This window comes from Bombus flavifrons, chromosome 13 (assembly GCF_040668555.2).
Source record: "Bombus flavifrons isolate JBK064 chromosome 13, iyBomFlav1_principal, whole genome shotgun sequence".
Classification (NCBI taxonomy): Eukaryota; Metazoa; Arthropoda; class Insecta; order Hymenoptera; family Apidae; genus Bombus; species Bombus flavifrons.
In genome coordinates this window covers 8253780-8276483 of record NC_138454.1, presented here as the reverse complement: position 1 = coordinate 8276483, position 22704 = coordinate 8253780, and the positions used below count along the sequence as shown (strand labels likewise).

The window sequence follows — 22704 nt, the reverse complement described above, 5'->3', positions numbered from 1 at the left end:
TCGCGTTATCAACTTAGCCACGATAATCATTCCTGCTGATCCGAAGGGAAACGTTCCGGTAGTTCGCCATCTTCCTCAAGTTTATTTTAGCAAACGACGCTGACGGTGGTTCGGTTGAATCGCACGCTCGTGGCGACGTCTCAAACTTGCTCGAAGAAAATTATTAAATGTTTACGGTAGACGGTAGATACGCGTAGGAGGATGGATGATATTTCAGGAATCGTAGAGTCGGAAGATCAACAGACGCGGCAAGGCAAGTTGGCGAGCTTTATTTCAGTGGAAAATAAGCGAAATAAGCGAAACGTTCCGGGAACCGCAGTAGCAGGAAGCGAATGCAGCGTTGCTCGCGATTCCACAGGGTTAGGTTTAGGCTGATAGAGAATTCAGCTGGCAAAAAGTTTTACAGCATAGACAAGAGAAAGCGGTGAAACGCCACTCCAGCTTTCCTACGCGACAGTTTGCTTATTTAAGCTCGGCTCAGGCAAAGCTCTCAAACTCGCTCGAACGCGGCTAAAGAAGGATGAAACATGGAACGACAGGCTCGACGAATGTTGCAGTTTGCCAATCGTAAGATCGAACTTCCAACTTAGCTACTCCACGTTCTAGCTACCGCAATCTTTGGCCTGCGTGTACGTCAGTCTTCACCGTGTAAATTGACCCTTCTCCGAATTGTATTCATCATATATCCACGCTGTTGCGCGAGTAGCATCGATTCGCTGTCGATTCTATCGTCGTTCAAAGTCCTCGCAAACGCACCGTGTCTTCTTCGAACACGCAAACCAGTATTAGCGATCAAAGCCATCTCGTTCGCAGTACGAAATCAAATTTCAAAGTTGTTAAAACACGTTTTGGAAGGAGTTTCGTTGTAACCGAGGTTAGGATCATCCTCGCGGGATAAATTTCACACCATCGATGCGGCAAAATTAAAAACTGCAGAAGAGGCGACACATCGTCGGTGCGTTGCCCTTATGAAATCCTCCGCTCGTCCGTTCTCTCGCTTCCAGTTGAGCGTCACAGCTACCCCGAAGCAACAAAAGTTGTACAAAACAAATACCACAAGCTCGCGGCGATGAAAGCGTTAACGGCGCATGCGAAACTTTTCGACCCTTTAGTTTTGACCGATCCTCGGATCGCGAAAGGTCTGGTTCGTCGACGTTTAGTATCTGCCTCTGTGTGTATTCGCCGCAAATTTTCTCTTCCTTCTGTCGTAGCTACTCCTTCTCCGTCCACCGAAAATGGATTCTCGTAATTCCGCAAAGCTTCTTTCTCCATCCATTATCGCGGCCCAACCAAGTCGGCGGAAAGATAAACGGAGCGCGGTTAATATATCCGAGAATGTGAAAATTACAGTTCCTTAGTTTACTCAATCATGAGCGAGAGAAAAGTCTATTGTCTTTGCTTAACGACAGCGAATCCCTTTACGTCCGTTAGGAAGGCTTCTCGTGTACCCCGTATCATTTTGAAGAAAAATGTCGTCGAGACGAGGGGCTCACTACTATTCGAACGTATCATCTACTTCTCGCCCGCTTACGTGATTACTAAAACGAGAGAGAGAGAGAGAGAGAGGAAAAAAAAGAAAAAACAGAAAATACTCATCGTCACGAAGTGACGCCATCGTAATTCTGAAATTCCGTATATTCACGAAGCGAAGACAATAATTATCGATCGAGCAATTTATTTAACGTACCATTAGGTAATGAAATAATATTAGTAGAGACAGACATCGAGTATTCGATTTACGTAATTCCCGTGTAAAAGGGAATAGCTGAAAGCGTAATTTACCTCGTAGATGACGGATTATCCGCGAACGAGATGCGATCGCAACGTCGAACTCGTAGATTCGCGGTTCTGCGAGTTTTTATATGATGTCATCGCCATTTTCTGCGATGGGGTCGACACTAAAACCGAGCACGCGTATAAAAGTTAGCGAACATTACCGGTGCATCGCACGCGCCACGTTATATTCGGTAGGAAAAAATCAGCGACTATTTGTAGTAGCCGCGCTGCGTCAACCGTCTCACCTTAATGCTCGTAACGTGCTCCACTAAAGCGGACGAGCGTAGTGTAAAATACGGATGAGACGCGTATATTCGCGCTTCATACCATCTACACCTGTTCATGGATATAACTAGCAGCCGTTCTCTGCTACTTCGTTGCTGTCGTTGTCGTTGGCAGGCGAAACGGTTCTACGAACCGTCGCGCAAAGCGAAACGATCGCGCTTCAAAAATCAAAAGCAGCCAGCAGATTCATCAAATTTCCCTTCGAATACTCTCAAATCAAGCTGTTTTCGGATTCGTCTGTCTATTAACTCTCATTTTCCCCGAGTCTCGTCGAGCATCTGTAAATTTGATTTTCAAAAGTCTTCGCAGTTTCGTTCGTTCGCTGGTTCTCTGGGAAATGTATAGCGTGCAAAACGTGTCGCTCGAACGTTCGCCGTTCGCGGACAAAGCGAAACGTACGAAAGAAACACGCGTCGTCGCATCACGCTGCATCGGATCTTACACAGTCATTTGCATATTTAACGATGAAGCGAAGGTGCGCTAAACGACCAGTTTCAATTATACTCGCGAACAATGGTATACGCGTGCTGTCAGAGATACGCCAGATCATCGACGATCGAGATGCTGACTATCGGTTCGAAATATCCTTCATTTCGGAAAACGCAAAATGTTTACCGATGTATCTCGTTAACGGCGAGGATACCGAGGAGACAGTGTAATCAGCGATCGCGTATCGCGTTTGATCTTCGAAGCTGATATCGAAAGGGTTTAACGCGTAGTTGCGTCGCCTTGTAATTTTCTATTAACGAGCTCGACCAGGCAATAATCAAAGAGACGGATCGATAAATGTGATCGAATGAATCGGTAGGTGCGTTCGAGTGTGCTAAAAGGCGAAGGAACGAGAAACGGTTGTAATTCTGCTAACTGGATGCGATGCGTTACGTTTGGCCGTCCGCAAAATTTACAGCACTTACCGTCGCGATTAATTAGTTAATCGTTAGATCGTGAAACATTGGTTCGTCGAAACAAGACGCATCGATGCGTCATCGAGAATATTCGATAGGAACGATGATTATCGTTGGAATGGAAAGGCAAAACCATACGGTATCGATTCCTGTGAACGGATTCCCGCTGTTTGTCGAACAAGCAATCCGGAGAAAGAACACAATGGGAAGCGTATTCCTGTTTGACAAGACGGGAATACGTTGCGTAAATACGTTCGTCATCGAACAGCCAGCACGGAGAAACGGTCATCGAAAATTGTCAGCGAGTAAAATACTCGTAAAGATCCGCGTGTGCTGCAAAAATGAAAGAGAGATACCAGTTGCTAGGAAACCGGCACATTCGTTGTGTCCCCTCGGAACGAAAGATTAATGAACGTATTAATAGTTGGCAACTTGGCAACGATTTTTCTGCTTCTGCTGCCGCAAAAGCTTAGTTGTTTTATGGAACAACGTTACCGCCAGGAGACACGACGCGACGTTTTCGTCCCGATGATCCGCAGCAAGAAATCGAGTCCAAGCGAACCACTTAAGAGATGACCGTAGAAAGAAACATAGCTCGCGTTTGCGGTGAAAAGATGATATGTATGAAGCTGTAGGTGCGAACGAAGCGAAGAAAAGCGTTTCAACGACTACTATGGAAGCGCATAACGAATAAGCGGAAAATTGCAAATTCGTTGCGAAGATAGTTACGACGTTAATAATAAACTCGCACGATTCCTCTTTTCCTCGACAATGCGATCTTGTTGCGCGCTATTTCAATTTACAGGAACAAATACCGACACGAATTACATTTCGGTTGTTTCTGCTCCACGCCATTGGCCGCATTTCGATTCACCGAAAAATCCATAAGACAAAATTTATTGGAGACGTTGGTTGTGTCACGTCGGTTGGTCCGCGGTAGTCGCGACAACCGGAAAAAAGCCGGAAGACCCATTGTCCGGCGATGCAGCGAGTTTCCCGCGAAATATGATTTTTGCTCAACCAACTGTACGCAACGTGCGTCCGAACAATGCGGATTCATGGATCCACGACGGGTCCGAGGATTCTTCGCTTCGTCAGCGTGCAAATCCGTTTGCAGATTGCCGCCGGTGAATGGTGTCGTTCGAGCGTTCGTGCGTGCAGTCTACGGATTCGGCTAACCGCGTAATTAGCGACCGCCGATCCGAGACTTCACCGAGAAAATTTCCAACGATACACGCGATACGTCGCTAAATCGATCGATTCGTTTCGCGAACGTAGGAAGAAATGAAAATTACAGTAAGAAATTTTAATGAAAAAACGTGGATGAGGGCGATATAAGCATCTTCGATTTGGAACGTTGGTCGACGTTCGTGACACATCGACGATCGGACAAAATCGAACCCTAGTCTCGAATAAATCGGCTGGCAATGATCTCGATCGGTGTTACGCGGTGGGTAACGGATAGAGAGAGAAAGAGAGAGGGAGAAAGAGAGAGAGAGAAAGAGAGAGAGAGAGAGAGAGAGAAAGAGAGAGTTTTTAGGAGAAGAGTCAGTAAAGCGTGGAGTATAGGTACACGAAAATGCGTATTCGGTGTCGTGTACCTGCGACCGACGAATCCGGTGACTAAGTGGAACGCTATTATCGGTTCGTACGTGTGCGTTGTCACATTATTATATTCTAGCCGCGCTCGCTGCGAAATAACCAGCGATTCACGGTTTATTAACATGGTGAACGAGCACAGGTTGCTGTTTGCGTGGACAATGTTCGACCCGTTAATAATTTCATTGCGGACATCGAATCGTTTCAACGGGTTAACCGACCGCGTTACGACAACGGCGAGACCCGTGCGCATCCCGCTTTGTAGAGCTATGCTTCTCGCGAAAACAGACTACGGAAAAATAAAAACCGTGGCTCAAACGAAACAAACGCTGTTTAGAATAGAGTTTCCACCAACAAGCTTCGGTAGACCAGTTTGTTTTGCAAAACTATGTCAACTAGACTTTAAAATGACAGTGAGCAATTAAACAGATAGTCAACGTGTAGATAATTGTAAAAACTCGTACGATACAAAGGTTAGCATACACCTGCTCGACTACGCGCCTCGTCTACAAGTACTGATTAAACCATTCTTTTCCAACGTAAAAGATCAAAGGTAACACGATTAGCCGAACATCATTAAACGATTGCGGTTACGGGACGAACCAAACGAATAAGGAAGATTGACACGCGCGATAATCATCCTCCGTGCATCGATAAGAATCCTCTCGTGCAACTTGCTACATCACGTGTCGTGGGAAGTACGCGGTAGCGGCGGCGAAGAAGACGACGACGACGACGATGATCTTGACCTTCGTTAAGCGTTGAATCAGAAAATCAACCCATCGAAAAAAATCACGGAGATTTTCCTACGTAGGAGGCGATTCGCGTGCGCCTTTGCCGTGCCGGGGAAAACAACTACGACGGGGTGGGAGATGAATTATAAAGAGACGTTCTACGGTGAGAGGTATTACAGTTACATTTTGCTCGCATGCAGCTACGAGACCGAGGGGCACGTACGACCTTCCATCGTGTCACGCTTATCTCGTGTAGTTATACTTATCAAACCGAAATTGTGTGTAGCGATCCAGCCAATCACACGGTGCATACCTCGATCAATTCCTCACTTACGATTTAAGGTATAACGACAAACGTGATCGATAATACGGCAAGTTACGAGACTTACGAGAGAAGTAAAATTGGAAACGATTGTTGGATAATTGGCACAACGACAATCGCTGATGATAGAGTATCGTTCGTCCGTTGTCGTTGTTCAGGACCGACGAAGAGCAGCGCGATAAAAGATTCTCGCGAAACTGTTCTCGTCCGATTCACTTGGTGCGCGATTTCGCGGGAACGATAAACAATGAAATATTACTAAATCGCGGTTGTTGTCGCCCAATAGCTTTCGCGAAATAACTGGATGTTAGAATAATCATTGTGTCTTACATAGTGTTGGGAAAGTACATTTTAATAACAATCGTTTTCGTGCATATTTTTTCTGCTTTATTTCTTCAGCTATTAATTCCATCGGTACACGTTGGAAATTCAGCCGCGTTAATTAGAGCTAAATTAATTAACGCAGCTCGGTTTGTTATGTCTGTATTAATTCCGTCTCGCTAATTAATGCAAATATTTATTTCCATCCAATTTTTTAATATACTTAATTTTCCCGCGCGATTATGTAAACGGTATCAAACGTATACGGGACTATTCCCCCGTGTGTTTCCGCGCGAAAGTCGACGCGAGTTTGAAACACGCGATCCAGTCGATTTCATCGGTGCGTCCCTGACTCGGATCGACAAAAACCGGAGTCTCGTCGAGACACGAATACCTGAGCGCACGCGAAACGCCTACCAGCGATCAGCCACCGTGAGCAAATCGATCTCTCAACGCGAACATTCACGAGACATTAACGAATCTTTCGCCGCAGCACTCTGCTCTACTACCATCCATTCGCTAGTTGGTCGGTTCGCTCGATTCCGTTTCGCTTTTCCCTTGGAGAATCGTCGCGTAACGCGGTAGAGCTTCCGATCCCGATCGATTCAATTAAATCGTTCGCCGGTTATCGATCGTTTCTTTTACTCCAACTACGCGTACAATAACCTCTGTTTCGTTCTTCGTAGAATGTCGTACAACGTGTCAGTCTCGGCGGCCTGTCCGGTACCATATCTCGGACCAAGCCTCGCGCAGACCTGTCCAGGATCTCAGTTTCTGACATTCATGACCCTCCTGGACACATTCGTCCGCGCCAAAGATGAAATTTCTCACCTCTGCGAACGAGTCAGACCTATCGATCCAGCCGAATACTACTACGATTTTATCGTCATCGGTGGTGAGTATACTCGATAACTCGACGATCGTGCACGTCGTTCTACAATATGCTTGATAATTTCAGTGAAGCCGGCACTAAAATTTTCACACATTCCACTCAAAGTACTGTAACGAAAGCAAGTGGCTTTCGCTGAATGATTTACATCGCGATTGTGTTTCTACTTGATTATTTACTAACGGCCACTTTCTCATCGTTTAGATGCAAACAGTCTAATATCGTAATAGATTAACGAAGGAAAAACTTTTATTCTAGCAAACACGAACTAATCGGCCGTGTCCAAACGCGTTTAATCAAACTCGTTACTCGATATTCTCCGTAGAAGAAATGAAATTTTCACAAAGCGTTGTCACAGGGTTGTTGAAATCGGTTGTATCACCAGTGCATCCAGCGTTTCACTGGACGTTCAACGTTCTCGACAAAATTCGCGACAATCTCTCTATCCTTTCCTATGCACGCGATTGATTATTCGCTTTGCGAATCGTAGGACAAGTCGAGTAAACGTATGCCATTTAATCGCAACTCGTCCCATTTGAATCTGCCTGATGTGCCCCGATTAAGATTACAATTGAAAAGTTATCCGTTCGCCCGGCCTGTCTGAGCAAGCGCAGCCAGTACGTGTTGTTTCTCTGTTGTATGCAACCTCGAATAAAGAATGCTAGGCATTAATTCGTATATTTATACACGTGCGCGTTCACTCGACAATCATTCGCTAATCTTTATTAGTTTGTTTTTACATCTTTAATTAACGTTCGAGACAATTTGGCCGATGTAGGAACATAAATCAAAATGAATAAATAGTCAGCAATCGGTATCGCTGCGACCAGAAGAAATTCGATGCAAGTTAAATAAATTTTAACATTTCCTGTTTCTGACAGACAAAAAGAGAACGGTTAACGAAGAAAGCTTTTCCCATCGAATGCAAATGCCTTTGAATCCTGTTATGCGAGATGTATTATATTTGTTTCAAATTGATTCGTATCGGAACCGTTTCTTATAGGATGAATCGAAATTAGGCCAATAGTCTATTTACGAACGATTCAATTTAATTCGAAAGAAACGTAACGATATGGTTCTAGGTATATTTATAAGCGAACGAAACAATTTCCCCGACCCAACGCAAAGTTGGGTATTATGGGTTTAAAGAATATCTTGGGTACGTCGTGCGTTGTAAAACCGGTCGGAGTAAACAGAAGCTTGGTAGAAAATAACAAAGTTTGATTAATCTTTTTTACAGCGAGGTATTATACCGTTGAAAAGAAGATACAACCAGAGGTATATATATATATATAATCCAGGAAATGTAAAAATCAAAGTAGGAAAGTATCGCGAAGAGTAATAAAAGTGAGCAAAGCGGTAGCAAGAAACAAACAGTATTTTAACGTTTTCTAAACAGCTGTAATTAGTAAAGTTTGGCGATAAGTTAACTCATTACGAGCAAAACAAATGACTGTGTAACTTGTCCTGGTATGTTTAACAGGCTAAGGAAGATAGAGCATCAGGTTGAGCTTTGCGGTGAGAGGAAAAAAGAAGCTGTAATTGGATATTTCACGAGGCGGTTGGCAAAATGGTCGCGTAAATCCGTGGCGCTAGTTCGCGGTTACCATTGCATCGTTCCGTCGGTTTGACGCTCCGAAATAATTCTCCTTGTTTCTCCTTCGCCGATTACGTTTCTTGGCCCAAACGTTTAAACACGCGCAACGTGGATCGCGAGACGAATCGAAATTTAAGTGTTCCTTTTGCTTCACTCGCAGTCGATCTGACGGAATCGGTTAAAAAAGGAAAATCTCTCCTTCCTACTCGGAAAGTCGAACCTTGACATGTATTTACGATTATTGGATATCGTCGAGCATAATTACCATCATTATCTTATCCGATAGCATGGTCTTTTTTTAACGCTAAATGCTCATCTACGTAGCCATGTGATCAAGCAAAACGATGTTAAATTGTGAACAACGATTGATCACTTATTTGTATTGTTTGTTTCCTAATTGCGCAATTCAGCTCGTGGCTCGTGTGGAATTCGCGAAAACGAAAAACTGATGTTGCGATAGCTTATCGATAGCATCGAAAGAGAACAATGAAAAAGTTGGCTACGCTCGTACGTCCGAAACAGCAAAACGAGCGTGAAAATCCACATAATTATATTTAAAGCAAATGCGCTTAGAGGCTGCATTAAACGAATACATCGTTCTTCCTATGCATATTTCAGAACGTGCGGGACTGGAGAAACGATCGAACTATATCGCGTCGGTACAGCGGATCGGAGAAACATTTTCAATCTCGGCAAACGGGCATACGCGTCGAGGTCAAACAAAATTATCGCGAATTCGAGCGCTGCAGTGGTGCTGGTTCGATCGTAATTCGTCGATTATCGCGAACGAAGCAACGCCGAAAATTCGATTCGATGGCTCGAGATCGTCGATCGTTTAGATGCGATATTAATACGAACTGTTATTCGTTCGATGAACTAGCGCGATTAGCGTGTTAATAGTTTGATTTCGTACGCCATCGTCGATCTCTTGCACGCGCCACGCCGTCTCTCACGTCCATCGTTTGTGCTCGGCGTTACTGCGACCTTATGCCATTGCCAATGACGAACCAACCGATCGATTTCGTTTGCAGCTGCAATTATACGTATTTCTAATTTGGCAGATGGACTGTCTCGAGGAAGACAGGTGATCGAAAGCTCGAAGACAAGGCTCGACGAAAGTTTTTACCGATTCGCGCTGACGCTGCGACAAGCTGCGTAAACCGCGATATTTCCGTTACATAAATCGGATATGTAGAATATCGATCGCTTCCGAAGATGTAGCGATTAAGATTAGAAAGATGTTGCGGCAACGCTCGATCGCCGATGACGAAATGGATGAATCACGAACACTCGTCTGGGGATATACACGCGGGTGGCGGCAACGATGATAAAATATGCATTTCGCTAGGTCGCGTACCGCAAAATATTTTATAGTCGGCCGAGCCCGCATTTGCATAATCTCGCCGAATATTCAGCGTATCGCGCGATGAAAACGTTATTTTCTCGGTGACACTTTTCCTCGATTATACGCAATTTTTCACGTTCCTTTTTGCCCCTGGCCATCGATGCGCGGCTACGTGCAGATTAGTGTGAAATTCCTGTTCGTCGTACAGCTTCGTTCAAAAGCCGATCGAACTTGCCTCTCGATGGTCGCTGCACGCAAATATCCGTGGAATAACGTCTTTGAACGTTGCGCGACTTTTTATTCAACGACGTGGCTTTACATAAGGTAGATAGAAACGTCTTGACCGAACGGATAAAGCGTCCGCACGGTGGCGGGATATCACAGAACGATAAGCCATACCGTCGCATCGGGGAGAAATGAGCAGGGGCTATAAAGATACAAATCGACGAGCGGAATAAGCAGCCCGGCTCTCTTTATACGCGAATAGACTCCAAGTTGCCGTTGGAACGTAAATAACGTTGCATCGTGGCCAACGTTGGGTCATGTAGGAATATTCGCGTATTGTGGTAGCGAGTTGGCGAAAAGGAACCGGGAGTATGTTGTACGTGTATGGGGAATACGTTTCTACGCGGACATAACTTAGATCGGTACGGTTCATCCGATGCCGTGAAGACATAAAGCTGCCAGGAAATCATGGGAAATCGTGGAAACCGAAGAATAACCGAGTACGGGGCGTTGCTTTCGATCGAGCTACTCCTTTCGGCGGCTCGGCGCGTAATAGATCGCCGTGCTGGTTATGCAACCGAGTCGGCCGTTTTTGCCCAAGCAGAACCGTTTTCACCTGCTGATCTCGTTCCGTTATAGCACTGGAGTTTGCGGAAAATGACATAGAGCTTCGGCTCTGAACACGAGAAAAACAATCTCGGCTCGTAAGAACAGGAAACTTCTTTTTCCAACATTTACTTCTTTCCCGAACGATGACGAATTCGCGAGATCGATAGCCGATTTAGTCGCCAGTTTGTAAAATCAGCTGACCCAGTCGCGCAAAGTTTCTGTCTCTCCGTCTGCCAGCTGTTAGTTTCCATCGTCCAGTTTCTTACCGTCGAAGAATCTTTTAGACACACGTGCGTCTACCTTTTAAGCGAGAAAGGTAGACAGAGTACGCGGGTCAAGAACATTAACGAACGAGTATAGGAACGACTTATTTTCTGCGCTATTGAGCACGATCGATCTAATCAATCGAAGAACGTTCTCGAAGAAGCATCGAATACTGCAGCTATAACCGGCTATCTCTTCTGCGATTTCATCGATGGAATCAACGATGCGCTGATTAAACAGGGAACTAATTATCGCGGTTAACCTGGCTCATCGGATTGCGCGTGGCGGTTGCGTTCCTTCGGTATTCGTTAGTCGTAATACCTCTGGGCACGTGCAACATCGTGATTACACCGGCATTTCACGAAAAAGAATATTATATGGAAATTGTTTCGACGTAAATTACTAATTGAACGAAATCGGTTAATCATTCCCGTCAATATCTTCTTTCGCGTATAAATTCCAAACTAAGATTTTGCAATTTACATAAACGAAACGAACAATCGACTGAAACGTCAAGCGATTACGCGTTTCAGAGGATCTTCAAAGCGTACGCTATCCATTGTACAAACTTCTGTTTCGATAATTAAATCTACACGAAACGATACGACGTGAAAAATCGAACCTGTGAAAAGCCTGGGGCGGGTACTATCGTTAATTAATATTAAACTCCATGAACATGTTGTTAGTCTGTTAATTACTTCGAACAGCAACGATGAGCTTGATATAATTCCGCAACAACCAAAGCTTGACGTATTAATCTTCCGAAGCGTGGGCTCATAATTACGTCTCATAAATATCTCTCTCGCAACGCGGGACTAGCGGAGCTGCGATACACATGTTTCGATGTAGCCAAAGATAAAACTAGAATATTTACGTGTTATTTGCCGTAAATAGCTATATATTTACGCTAGCTCTCTCGCTTCTCCATTTTCGTCAAGGTATGTACGCTATTTTCTTTCTGATAATATATTGCATAGCGCGAACGTACGATTGCTTTAATTTGTTCCACCTTCTGCATTTACCTACTCAGTTGCGACGATATTTTTCGCGAATTAAGATAACGAATGCGATATAAATGGTCGAGTTTCCTCAAGCATTATCGCTTCTGTAAAAAAATATTCATATCGAATATTATTTTACATACTTTCTTTGCATATGGATAACGATATTCTCGCGCGCCATCTATATGTACCGATATTGCTGTTTCAGAGGATATCTCGGATAATCTGAACGTAATAGTTATATTAATGATTTGTGATCACAGAGGAATACGAATACGCTTTCTGGTTGAGGCGAACGTGCCTTCTTTTCGCCGAGAGCCGATACGCGAAAGCTGCCTGTTATAAAAATGAGCACTACAGTTCCTGCAAACTAGCCGTTCCCTTTTTAAGATGAAAGTACTGATCCAGGTTTTTTGTCTGCATTTCTAGCTCGCTCTTTTACTTTGCCGTTACATCGACGTGCACGCGTTTACGTATGTAGAATCACGCGTCACGTGTAAGCAACGCATTGAAACACGTTTCGCTTACCGAACCACCGTACGTGAAGCATAAACGTACACGCACGGTATAATTACTTTTACCTGTTGGCGTACCATGGTCAAGGCCTTATCGAACCACTTTCCCCGCGACTGGTGTACCGAGACGGATACTCGGTGCTCCTTAGACTCGATCGGGCATAGCACTTTCATCCGTGTGATGCGATCGTACGGTCTTGATCGAAATGACGATCTCGCTAACTGTCTAATAAATTATTTCACCTGGTTTTTTCGCGTTTGATCCGTAGGGGGAACAGCCGGTTCCGTTGTGGCATCGAGGCTCAGTGATATACCGGAATGGAAAGTTTTGCTGCTCGAGGCTGGGCCAGACGAACCACCTGGTACCGATATTCCCAGCATGGTCGCTATGTTTCTAGGTAGTTTGCTGTCACGTTTTGCACCGTTTATACGAGAATCAATCGGATGAAGGAGTTGGAGAAAATTAGTTTGGTCTTGTTCGAACAGGCACAGAGATCGATTGGCAGTATCGAACCGTGAACGAAGCGAACGCCTGTCTTTCGATGGGAGGATCTTGTAGCTGGCCACGAGGCAAGAACCTTGGCGGCTCGTCAGTTCACAATGGTATGATGTATTCGCGAGGTCACGCCAGGGACTACAACAACTGGGCTGCGATGGGCAACGAGGGATGGTCTTGGCAGGAGGTGAGTCTAAAGAAGAAAAAAAACGATCAAAAAGGTCGCTGTTAAATAAAATTTAAGTTAAACAGATGGCGTGTGCACGCACGGACGCCGATTTACTTCTAGAAATAGTTGCGAAAATAGTATCGCGTGTAGTTAATAAGAGCTATTTACCAATAATCCGTCAGTCTGATTCACGCTAATAACCCGCAGGAAACTTAGCGCGACACACTTTTCTTTCACTTTGCGATAGGTTTTGCCGTATTTCATGTGCTCGGAGAATAACACGGAGATCAATCGAGTTGGACGGAAATACCATGCAACCGACGGATTGCTCAACGTCGAGAGGTTTCCTTGGAGGCCCGACATTTCTAAAGACATCCTCGCAGCCGCGGTCGAGAGAGGATACCCGATGACGGAGGACATTAACGGTGATCAGATCATCGGGTTCACGACCGCTCAAACGATGAGCAAGAACGGAGTTCGACAGAGCAGCTCGACCGCTTTCCTCCAACCAATTCGTTCCAGACGAAACCTTCAGGTCGTTCTGAATGCCACTGCCACGAAGATTATTATCGAAAACAGGAAGGCAGTCGGTGTTCAATACTACAAAGTTAGTGTATAGCAAATACATATATCCTTTGCATACGCGTCATTAATTATGAAACGATAACGCGTATCGAGTAATCAGGTGAAAGATGTTCATTTGTTTTCTTTTCGATAATACATATCGCTGATGATTATGAAAATGGTGTAAGTAATAAATTATTGTTCATTTGCGTATTTACGTTCGAACGAATTAAAAAGATATTTTTCCATTACGTAACACAGTATCTGATAAGACTTATAATAAATTATAATCTTTCAATTTTTTCAATTTTATATCATTTTACAATTTTATGGGAAACTTATTCGAAAATATGATTCACGATATTAACAATAACGAATATTATTAAAAATACAAGCTAAAAATAAACAAATTTATTTATTTATAGTATATATTATTTTTATTATTATAGAAATCGTAATTTTGTATAATTAATTACGAACTTTCTCTGCTTCAATAACAAAATTGTCTGTTTTGGACATTTTAAGGGCTCTAAAATATTCACGATGAATCGTTGGCATATCGGGCAGTAGATCCATTATGTCTTTATATTTTTCTTTTGTCACTGGCCTTTCACTTGCGCATAATTGAGGTAACCGTGGATTACAATATAATTTTGGCTTTCCCCTTTTCGGTGAAAGGTTTAAAACATGAAATTCTGCTTCAGGGTGCATTGATGTTCTGCAAAACATTGTGTATATCCGAACCTTTATTGAACGACACAATGCAAACATGTGTAATTATCTTTCTCTCACAAGTTTTCAAAATCACGCACTTACACCACTGTCAAGATCAACGTGAAACTCCTACGAATAGATACGAAAGTATATTTCCGTATCGTTGGTCACTTCACAGCTATTCGACAAAAATTCTTCCATAACATAGAAACAAAAATCGATACAGCACAAAACAAACGAAAATCTGTTTCTTTTTTGGTTCCTTGACTTACGCCACTTTCATAATCATCGCCACGTATGGATGCTCATGGACCCACGTTAGTTTCCACAATTCTTTTTTTACTGTTATAAGTTCAAACGCGTAACCGTTGTTCTCGACTAAATGGCAACGACTCATTAAATACAGATTACCTTTATGTACGTATTTTCAGAATGGGGAACTTCGCGTGGCAAGAGCCTCGCGTGAGATAATCGTCTCTGGCGGGGCTGTCAACTCCCCTCAACTCTTATTGCTCTCTGGAATTGGACCAAAGGAGCATTTGGACGCCGTGAACGTGAGCGTCGTTAAAGATCTTCCAGGTAAGCGGCCGTACATCGTTCTTGTAATTTACGAACGTCTGTTACGTTGTCGATACTTTTCGAGCAAAATACGATGTTTTTAGGAGTCGGTGAGAATCTTCACAATCACGTGTCGTACACACTGTCTTGGACCATAAATCAACCAAACGAATTCGACCTGAATTGGGCGGCAGCCTTGGAATACGTCTCTTTCCAAAAAGGGCCCATGGCGTCCACAGGTTTATCCCAATTAACGGGAATTCTACCTTCGAGCTACACCACCTCCGATCATCCTGATCTTCAGTTCTTTTTCGGTGGGTATCAAGCATCGTGTGCCACCACAGGGGAGGTAGGAGCCCTCATGGACGGTGGACGTCGTAGCATAAGCATATCGCCGACGAATACCCATCCCCGTAGCAAAGGTATTTTTATCGCGTCTTGCAATTTCCTGTGTTTTGCGCTGGATTGTAAATCTATATATGTACGTTGTACGAGACTGTGCGCTCTGCATAAACGAATCTGTTTCTCTTTCAGGAACTCTTCGGTTAGCTACCAACGATCCTCTCGCGAAACCCATAATCCAAGGAAATTATTTGAGCGATCCATTGGACACGGCTATCCTCCTGGAGGGAATTCAGATAGCCTTGTCTTTCGGCAACACTACCGCTATGGCGAAATATAATATGACGCTTAGTAACCAACCTCTATCTGCTTGCTCGCAGTATCCGTTCCTAAGCAACGATTACTGGAGATGCGCCATGCGCCAGGACACAGGTCCGGAGAATCATCAGGCAGGCTCCTGTAAAATGGGTCCAGCTTCAGATCCGATGGCCGTTGTAGATCCGCTATTGAGAGTACATGGTATTAAAGGGTTGCGAGTCGCCGACACGTCCATCATGCCTCAAGTATTTATCTTTTTGTTTCTTCTCTTTTGTCTCTCTCGTGATGAATATTGCGTGGAGTCTGAGCAATGTGTTTCGATTGGAAAGGTAACGTCTAGCAACACGGGCGCTCCGGCGATCATGATCGGCGAAAGGGCAGCGGCGTTCATCAAGATGGCTTGGGGTGTTAAGCCGACACAATGGTACGGGCATCGTCCATCTTCCGTATGGAAGTACTCAGCACCTCGGAAAGTCTAGCGCATAGTCACTAGCAATTTGCCATGTTTCCTAGTTCCCGTTCCACGATCGACAACTCGTTGGATCTGTTGCTTTGGGGGATCAAATACATCGACTGGGACCAGCCTATCTGGTAGTCAAGATCCTCGATCGATCTAGTCCATGATATAGCGGGTTTCTTTCTGCAAAAGGAATTACAGTGCAGCGCTGTGCCGTGTCGTCGAGGTGCCGGCGCAACGTCACCAAAGAGACGACGCTAAAGGACGCGGAGTGCCGGCCTTTCTCCTCGAGTCGCTGCGATCCAGTCGATCGAAGCTGTGGAATGGAGAATCGACGAACACTGGCACCAGCTAATTCAACTATCGCGGATCTTGTTATTTCTTTTACATTCTCCGTTCTTTCCTACGACTACTTGTTCCTGTACTTGTTCTTTCCATTCTCGCGTTACGATGTTAAGCACCTATGCGAATTCGTTTAACGTGAATTTTCACTTCTTCCACGTGTTCTATTCGTAGATAAGCATCAGTTTCGGATTTTCGAGATTTTATCGAATCGACGTTCAGGGTAAATGTATTTATCCAAATAACCTGCGTTATCTGGATCGATACGAAGGTAAATCGAAACAGTCTTACTATCGTCTTTCGGGATTGAGTATTATACGTACGTACGTACGTACGTGAGTATATACGTCGCGTATAATTATAATACCTTTCACGCGTATCCTTTCCTATTAATTGTACTAAACTGAAATGACCTTAAAGCAAAAGATTCCTCGCGTTTACGGGTGTTGCAAGTCGCACAGTCGTTTATTTCATTGTACCAACGTCGAAATAGAAACATACCAAAGAGATGTAAATCGTTGTTACCGAATTAATATCAAGTCAATTGTACCAACAATTAGTTGGCTGAATAATAATTTTAATTTGTTTTCTTTCTGCACTCTTTGTTTTTTTATTCACCATAGTATCCTTTAATTTATCCTTATTTCACAGCTACTTTCCCGAACCTAGTATTTGCAAAATTTATTTAACATCTGACATCCCATCTCCGAATCCATCTTCGAATTTCCTTTAACGTATAATAATACTGATTGAGGTTGTAGTCGAAGAACAGTCGGAATAATTTCCAAGGCTGTTCCGTCCGTTTAGAATTAAGCTCCTTCGCACATACGATTGTACAGATACATATACCGCGTTCGTTTGTTTATCCTTATTATTTATGGCTAAAAATCTGATCTAAAATCTAAAAAGCTAATGTTAGACATATATTGATACTAAGAAAAATATCATCAGTGTTAACTGTTACCGGTTGTGCTTATTCTATGCTTAGAGCATAGGTCTGCCGTAAGTCGGAATTACAACAAAAATCAATATTTCGAGATGAATAATATAATAAAAATAAGTAAGGAGATAAAATAGAATAGTAGTAGAATAGTAGAAAAAGAGATAGTAAAATTAACTAAAAACAACAGAACGTCGCTAAACAAAATTGAAACAGAGCTAAAATTATTCCTGCGAGATCTGTCATCTGTCTCTCTATTATGTTCTGAACGCTGCCAAGCAACATTGAAACTCATTACTGCCGCAAAAATTCTCTCTTCAGGGAATACATGGCGCCATACTACTCCTATCACTATTTTACTCTCCTTATCGAGTCTACAGGTCGCTGTATACAAATGGAGGTGAGACCAGTAGGAGAGAAGAATAGGAGAAAATTCATTTTCATGTGATATACGGAACGTAAGGGTAGAATGGGAGAATGTGAGAGAATTTTCCGACAATCCTGACTGAAACTGACCTATCCTTCCGAAGAAGGGTTTACAATTCATCTTTTGATTGTATTTCGTACGTACATCGTCCCGGATAAGAAACGTAAACAGTAATCGAATGTCAATTGCTGGAAGCTCGTTCCGGACAATGTCCGGCATTGTCTGTAAGCATTGAGTGTAATGGTATACAAATTTTCAGGCAATTCCTAATCTTCGACCGGAAAAGATAATTTAAAGATATTAATGCATGAATACATACATGTTGACGAAAGCACGTGACCTCCGATATATCGTGAAAGCATTAGCGACAGATAAGTTGTCTCTCAACATGGCGTAATTACTTGACTTGTACTAAATTAACTATTTTAAGACGTTCTAAAAGAGCTTAATGTTAAGCGGAATAGACACTTCGTTGTTTGAGAAATGTTTAATCTAACAGAGTTTGAACAAGGCTTCACATTTCCTACTCTCGTTAAGTAAAAATAAATAGTCCTTGTGCGAGTTTGCCAACAGATTATTTATCGACAAGCTACATGTCGATAACTGTCAGAATTTCAGATAATAGGCAATTTAAAAGTATTATTCTGTTATTTTACCTGTATACTCGAAATTATTCATTTATCATTTCCTTACGTATCGGTGTTATAAAGCAGCAAGTATAAAAGAGGATGTAAGGAAACACACAGTAGTCAGTTGAGCAGAACGAAGCCTACTGAGCGTAGTTTTGCAACTGTAATTGGCTACAATCCTCTTTGACAATATGGTACGTTCCTATTCTTATTTTACAAATTACCGCGTACAAACGGATTATTTTAACGTGTTTATCGGATCACAATTATGTTACGCCTCCTGTTTAACCATATTGCTCACAATTGCAGTCGAGCTTGCTCGATATCTCGTATTCAAGTCCGCCATGTGCCGATCCCTACCTAGGGGGTCCTCAGCTTTCGGATGTTTGCTCCGCAAACAACGGAGTACTGTTACTGACGATTTTCAACGTACTGTTAGTGGGAAATCCGGAAATTGGTGAGCCGTGCAAGCGCGTGAGGCCAGTCAAGGAGCCAGACCTTAGTTACGATTTTATCGTTGTCGGCTGTAAGTTGTGAAAAGCTTTGAAATCAATCGTCTATCGAGCATTTATCAAACAATTATTATCTGGCTTTTACGCGAAAAACTACGTTTCGTACAGCCGGTGCTGGTGGAGCTGCAGTGGCTGGAAGACTGAGCGAAATCAAAGATTGGAAAGTTTTACTGATCGAAGCAGGTCCCGATGAACCGGCAGGAGCCGAAATACCCAGCAATCTTCTGCTTTACCTCGGTAATTAATTTCGTTCGATCGCAGCGACGGTTTATGAGAAAAACGCGTTTAATCGAATGAAAACGTGATACGTATAGGCGGCGAGTTGGACTGGAAATACCAGACGACGAACGAATCGAACGCCTGTCTCAGTACGAATGGAAGATGCGCTTGGCCTCGGGGTAAGAATCTCGGAGGAACGACGCTTCACCATGGTATGGCGTATCATAGAGGTCATCCTAAGGATTACGAGAAGTGGGTAAAACTGGGAGCCGAAGGATGGGGTTGGGAAGACGTACGTTCGTTTATCGATATTTGTAGCGCTGTTAGGTGGATCGTCAGGAAATCTTGTTCAACTTTCGCAATATGTTCCTTGCAGGTGCTACCGTATTATCTCAAGTCGGAGAATAACACGGAAATTGGTAGAGTTAGCGCGAAACATCATGCCACCGGAGGTCCTATGACCGTGCAACGGTTCGTTGATCCGAAATATCTTCATCTCTGTCGTATTTTGAAAATTATTTCTTTCGATGGACGTTTCGAATTAATATCCGAATGTCGACAGGTTCCCATATCAACCTCCTTTCGCCTGGCATATCCTCAAAGCAGCGGACGAAGTAGGTTTCGGCGTTTCCGAAGATTTTGCCGGAGAAAAAATGACAGGTTTCACTATAGCTCAAACTATCAGTGAAGACGGTGTGAGACAGACCAGCGTTAGATCGTTTATTACACCCGTCGCGCATCGTAAGAATCTTCACGTAGCCGTGAACGCCACCGTTACCAAAGTTAGGACCATTGGCAAGAAAGTGACAGGAGTCGATGTGTTATTGGTGCGACGTTGTATCAAACTTATAACATCACGTTCATACTGCTTTTCCATTGTTTAACCTCGATGTTGATCTTATTCGCAGAATGGAAAGAAGCGCATCATAAGGGCAAAACGCGAAGTGATTTTGTCAGCGGGAACGATAAACTCACCCCAGCTGTTGATGTTGTCCGGAATTGGACCTAAGGAACATTTGAAATCCAAGAAGATTCCCGTAGTGATGGATCTACCAGGCGTTGGTGAAAATCTTCACAACCACCAATCCTATGGTCTAACCTTCACCTTGGACGAAACTTATTATCCAGTGTTCAATGAAACTAACATCGAACAGTACATTAGAGACCAAACTGGACCACTCTCTAGCACAGGCTTGGCTCAAGTTAGTGGAATATTGACATCCAATTTCACTACCGCGGATGATCCAGATATCCAGATATTCTTTTCCGGCTACCAAGCAATTTGCGAACCTAAATCAGGCCCACAGTTGACCGCGATAGACGACAAGATGGCTGTCGAATTTACGGCCGTGAATCTACACCCAACGAGCAGAGGTGAGCTGTCTTTGCCTCGATATCGTAAAATACTTCATTTTCTTCATTCGATTCATACGCATCGCTCGAATTCTGTCTGTAGGTCGCATTACGTTGAACAGCAACGATCCACTCGATCCACCTGTTATCTGGAGTAACGATTTAGGGACCGAACACGATCGCAGCGTCTTAGTTCAAGGAATCCGACACATTATCAAACTATCGAAGGCCCCGATCATGCGGAAGCTAGGTTTGAAGCGTCAACCCGTGAAAATACCAGCATGCGCTGGTTTCAAGCCAGACAGCTATGACTTTTGGGAATGTGCTATACGTTGGGACACGAGACCGGAGAATCATCAGACCGGCACCGTCAGAATGGGCCCGCGTTCGGATCCGATGACCGTGGTAGATACTCAACTCAAGGTACACGGTATCAAAGGACTGAGAGTAGCCGATGCATCAGTTATGCCTACGGTACGTTCTCCATATTTCTCGTTAAATTACCTTCGACACTTCATCCACTCTATATATTTCATTTTGTTATTTTCTTCGAACGCGTTTCATAGGTGGTTTCTGGTAATCCTGTTGCCTCGGTCAACATGGTCGGAGAAAGAGCCGCAGACTTTATCAAGCAAGACTGGGGAATCAAAATATAACGGAAACATCAATTATGGAAAGAAAAACGAAATTATAATGGCCATTAATATAACAGTATAAATTCTATTCCGATACGTTTTTTTTTTTCTCTTAATCCCCTCCAATCAAAAATCGAAATCCAACAGGAACGAACGCTCGTTCGGTTGACATGGCGTAATTCCACGCGTACAAATTTCACTCGAATCGAATCGAGTTAGTTTGGAAGTTGGGTGGAACGGTTATAAAAGAGGACAATGATTGTTAAGTGCAAGTGACTTAAGTTATTCGGTAAACGGTGCTGCTGACTAATTCGGTGCAGTCGATATAAAGGAAAACCGTTGGAGATTGGACGGGCACGAAGACGACGCGACACTCCTCATCAAACACTCTACACTCCAAGACTTTAAACTCCTCGTGATTTCGCGAGGATCTCAAACTTCTATCCACCTCGTTCGAAAACGAATATTTACCTTCGCCGGAGTGGCGTGTGCGCGCGCGCGCATCTGCACTTGGAACGCTGCAGATGACGGTGAGTCTGGCGGCGTCGCGAGAAAGGGTCGCGATCCGCTAGCTGAGAAACTAATTTCGTTGACTGTTCCCGAAGTACAATAAAGGGCAATAACGCAGTTTAATTAAAATTAATAACGATATCGTTGGATGCATTCGAGATTGAAGAATGGCCGGTGGAAAAGGTCGGGCCGCGATATTGTCTGGCAGGATTATTAAAGTAAAAACGAAGAAGAGAAAGGAGAAACGAACGGCGGAGGAGGTCACATCGGTGGAACGAAGTAGCCTCCCAAGTCGAGAAAACGATGGAAGCTAGAAGCATGGAGAAGTGCACTTGACCTCCTTAGAGTCGCGGCCGCATACGCCTGTACGTTCCTTGCTGGCAAGAACGTATTCGCTAACCCTTATCCGACCTCGGTGGCTGTTCACCCGCGTCCAAATCCTCCCGCGATCAGATACGTCTCCTTCGAGTGTACGTTAGATCCGAACGTTCTCTGCACAACAATGGTAAACAATAAAGATTTTTTGCTGTACTGTCGATTGGTTAACGACCGTTTGTATGGCCGCTTCAAAGCGTTAACGATCGCTTCGAATACTCGACGACGTACCTGCCCCGCACAACGCCGAAGAAATTCTTATTGTTTGGATAAAAATTCGCGTTACCTCGAGCGAACCAGAGGAATCGGGCTTTGTGGATTATAGCGTCCGGCTCGTTTGCACGATAAAAACGTTGGCCGACCGTCGACGGTCGTTAAACCGATGCTTCCGAGCTTCCACGTAATCCGAACTCGTCGCGCTCATGGAAACTAATTAACGTTATTCGAGAAAAAAGAAGAAACACCGGTCCAACAATCTTTTGTTTTTGTTGGAAAAGACTAGAGAACACGGACGAATAACAACGGTTCTCAAAGCTTTGCGCCGAGATGGGTTCGCCACGATTGAAACAGCCTCGGCGAAAATACGAAAAGTCCGATCGCCAATAGGTTAATTTGTTTAAAGTATGCATTCAGGGCAACCGGCAAAGCAGTCCTTGGATCGTAGCAGCCTTACAGCCAGCGACATACCTTTACATTCACTCTGAAAATGGCAGTTGGGTTCGATTTAACGCTGCCGTAATACCGCGTAACCTATGCG

At 43.8% G+C, this 22704-nt stretch overlaps 2 protein-coding genes across 2 annotated transcripts in view; one reads left to right on the top strand and one right to left on the bottom strand.

Annotated features, from left to right (window-relative positions):
- Window positions 1-22704, bottom strand: part of LOC138186344 (kin of IRRE-like protein 1) — a 256576-nt gene that overhangs the window by 181217 nt on the left and 52655 nt on the right. The gene's annotated exons all lie outside the window — the stretch shown is intronic.
- Window positions 5423-21115, top strand: LOC138186423 (uncharacterized). Its single transcript, XM_069126300.1, has 19 exons — window positions 5423-5469; window positions 6629-6837; window positions 12657-12785; window positions 12874-13070; window positions 13300-13659; window positions 14762-14909; window positions 14993-15310; window positions 15423-15793; window positions 15878-15972; window positions 16062-16139; window positions 17609-17687; window positions 18653-18869; window positions 18964-19092; window positions 19170-19366; window positions 19451-19545; window positions 19637-19901; window positions 19983-20448; window positions 20531-20901; window positions 20994-21115. The coding sequence occupies exons 1-19, from the start codon at window positions 5438-5440 to the stop codon at window positions 21081-21083; spliced, it is 3846 nt and encodes a 1281-aa protein (XP_068982401.1). The 5' UTR covers window positions 5423-5437; the 3' UTR covers window positions 21084-21115.

Bases quoted from the DNA above. Each gene is read 5' to 3' on its own strand.
- LOC138186423 (XM_069126300.1), top strand. From the start codon at position 5,438: ATGAATTATAAAGAGACGTTCTACGGTGAGAG. The intron at 15,973-16,061 runs GTACGGGCATCG...CATGTTTCCTAG, and splicing joins GGTGTTAAGCCGACACAATG to TTCCCGTTCCACGATCGACA. The intron at 20,449-20,530 runs GTGAGCTGTCTT...TTCTGTCTGTAG, and splicing joins TCTACACCCAACGAGCAGAG to GTCGCATTACGTTGAACAGC.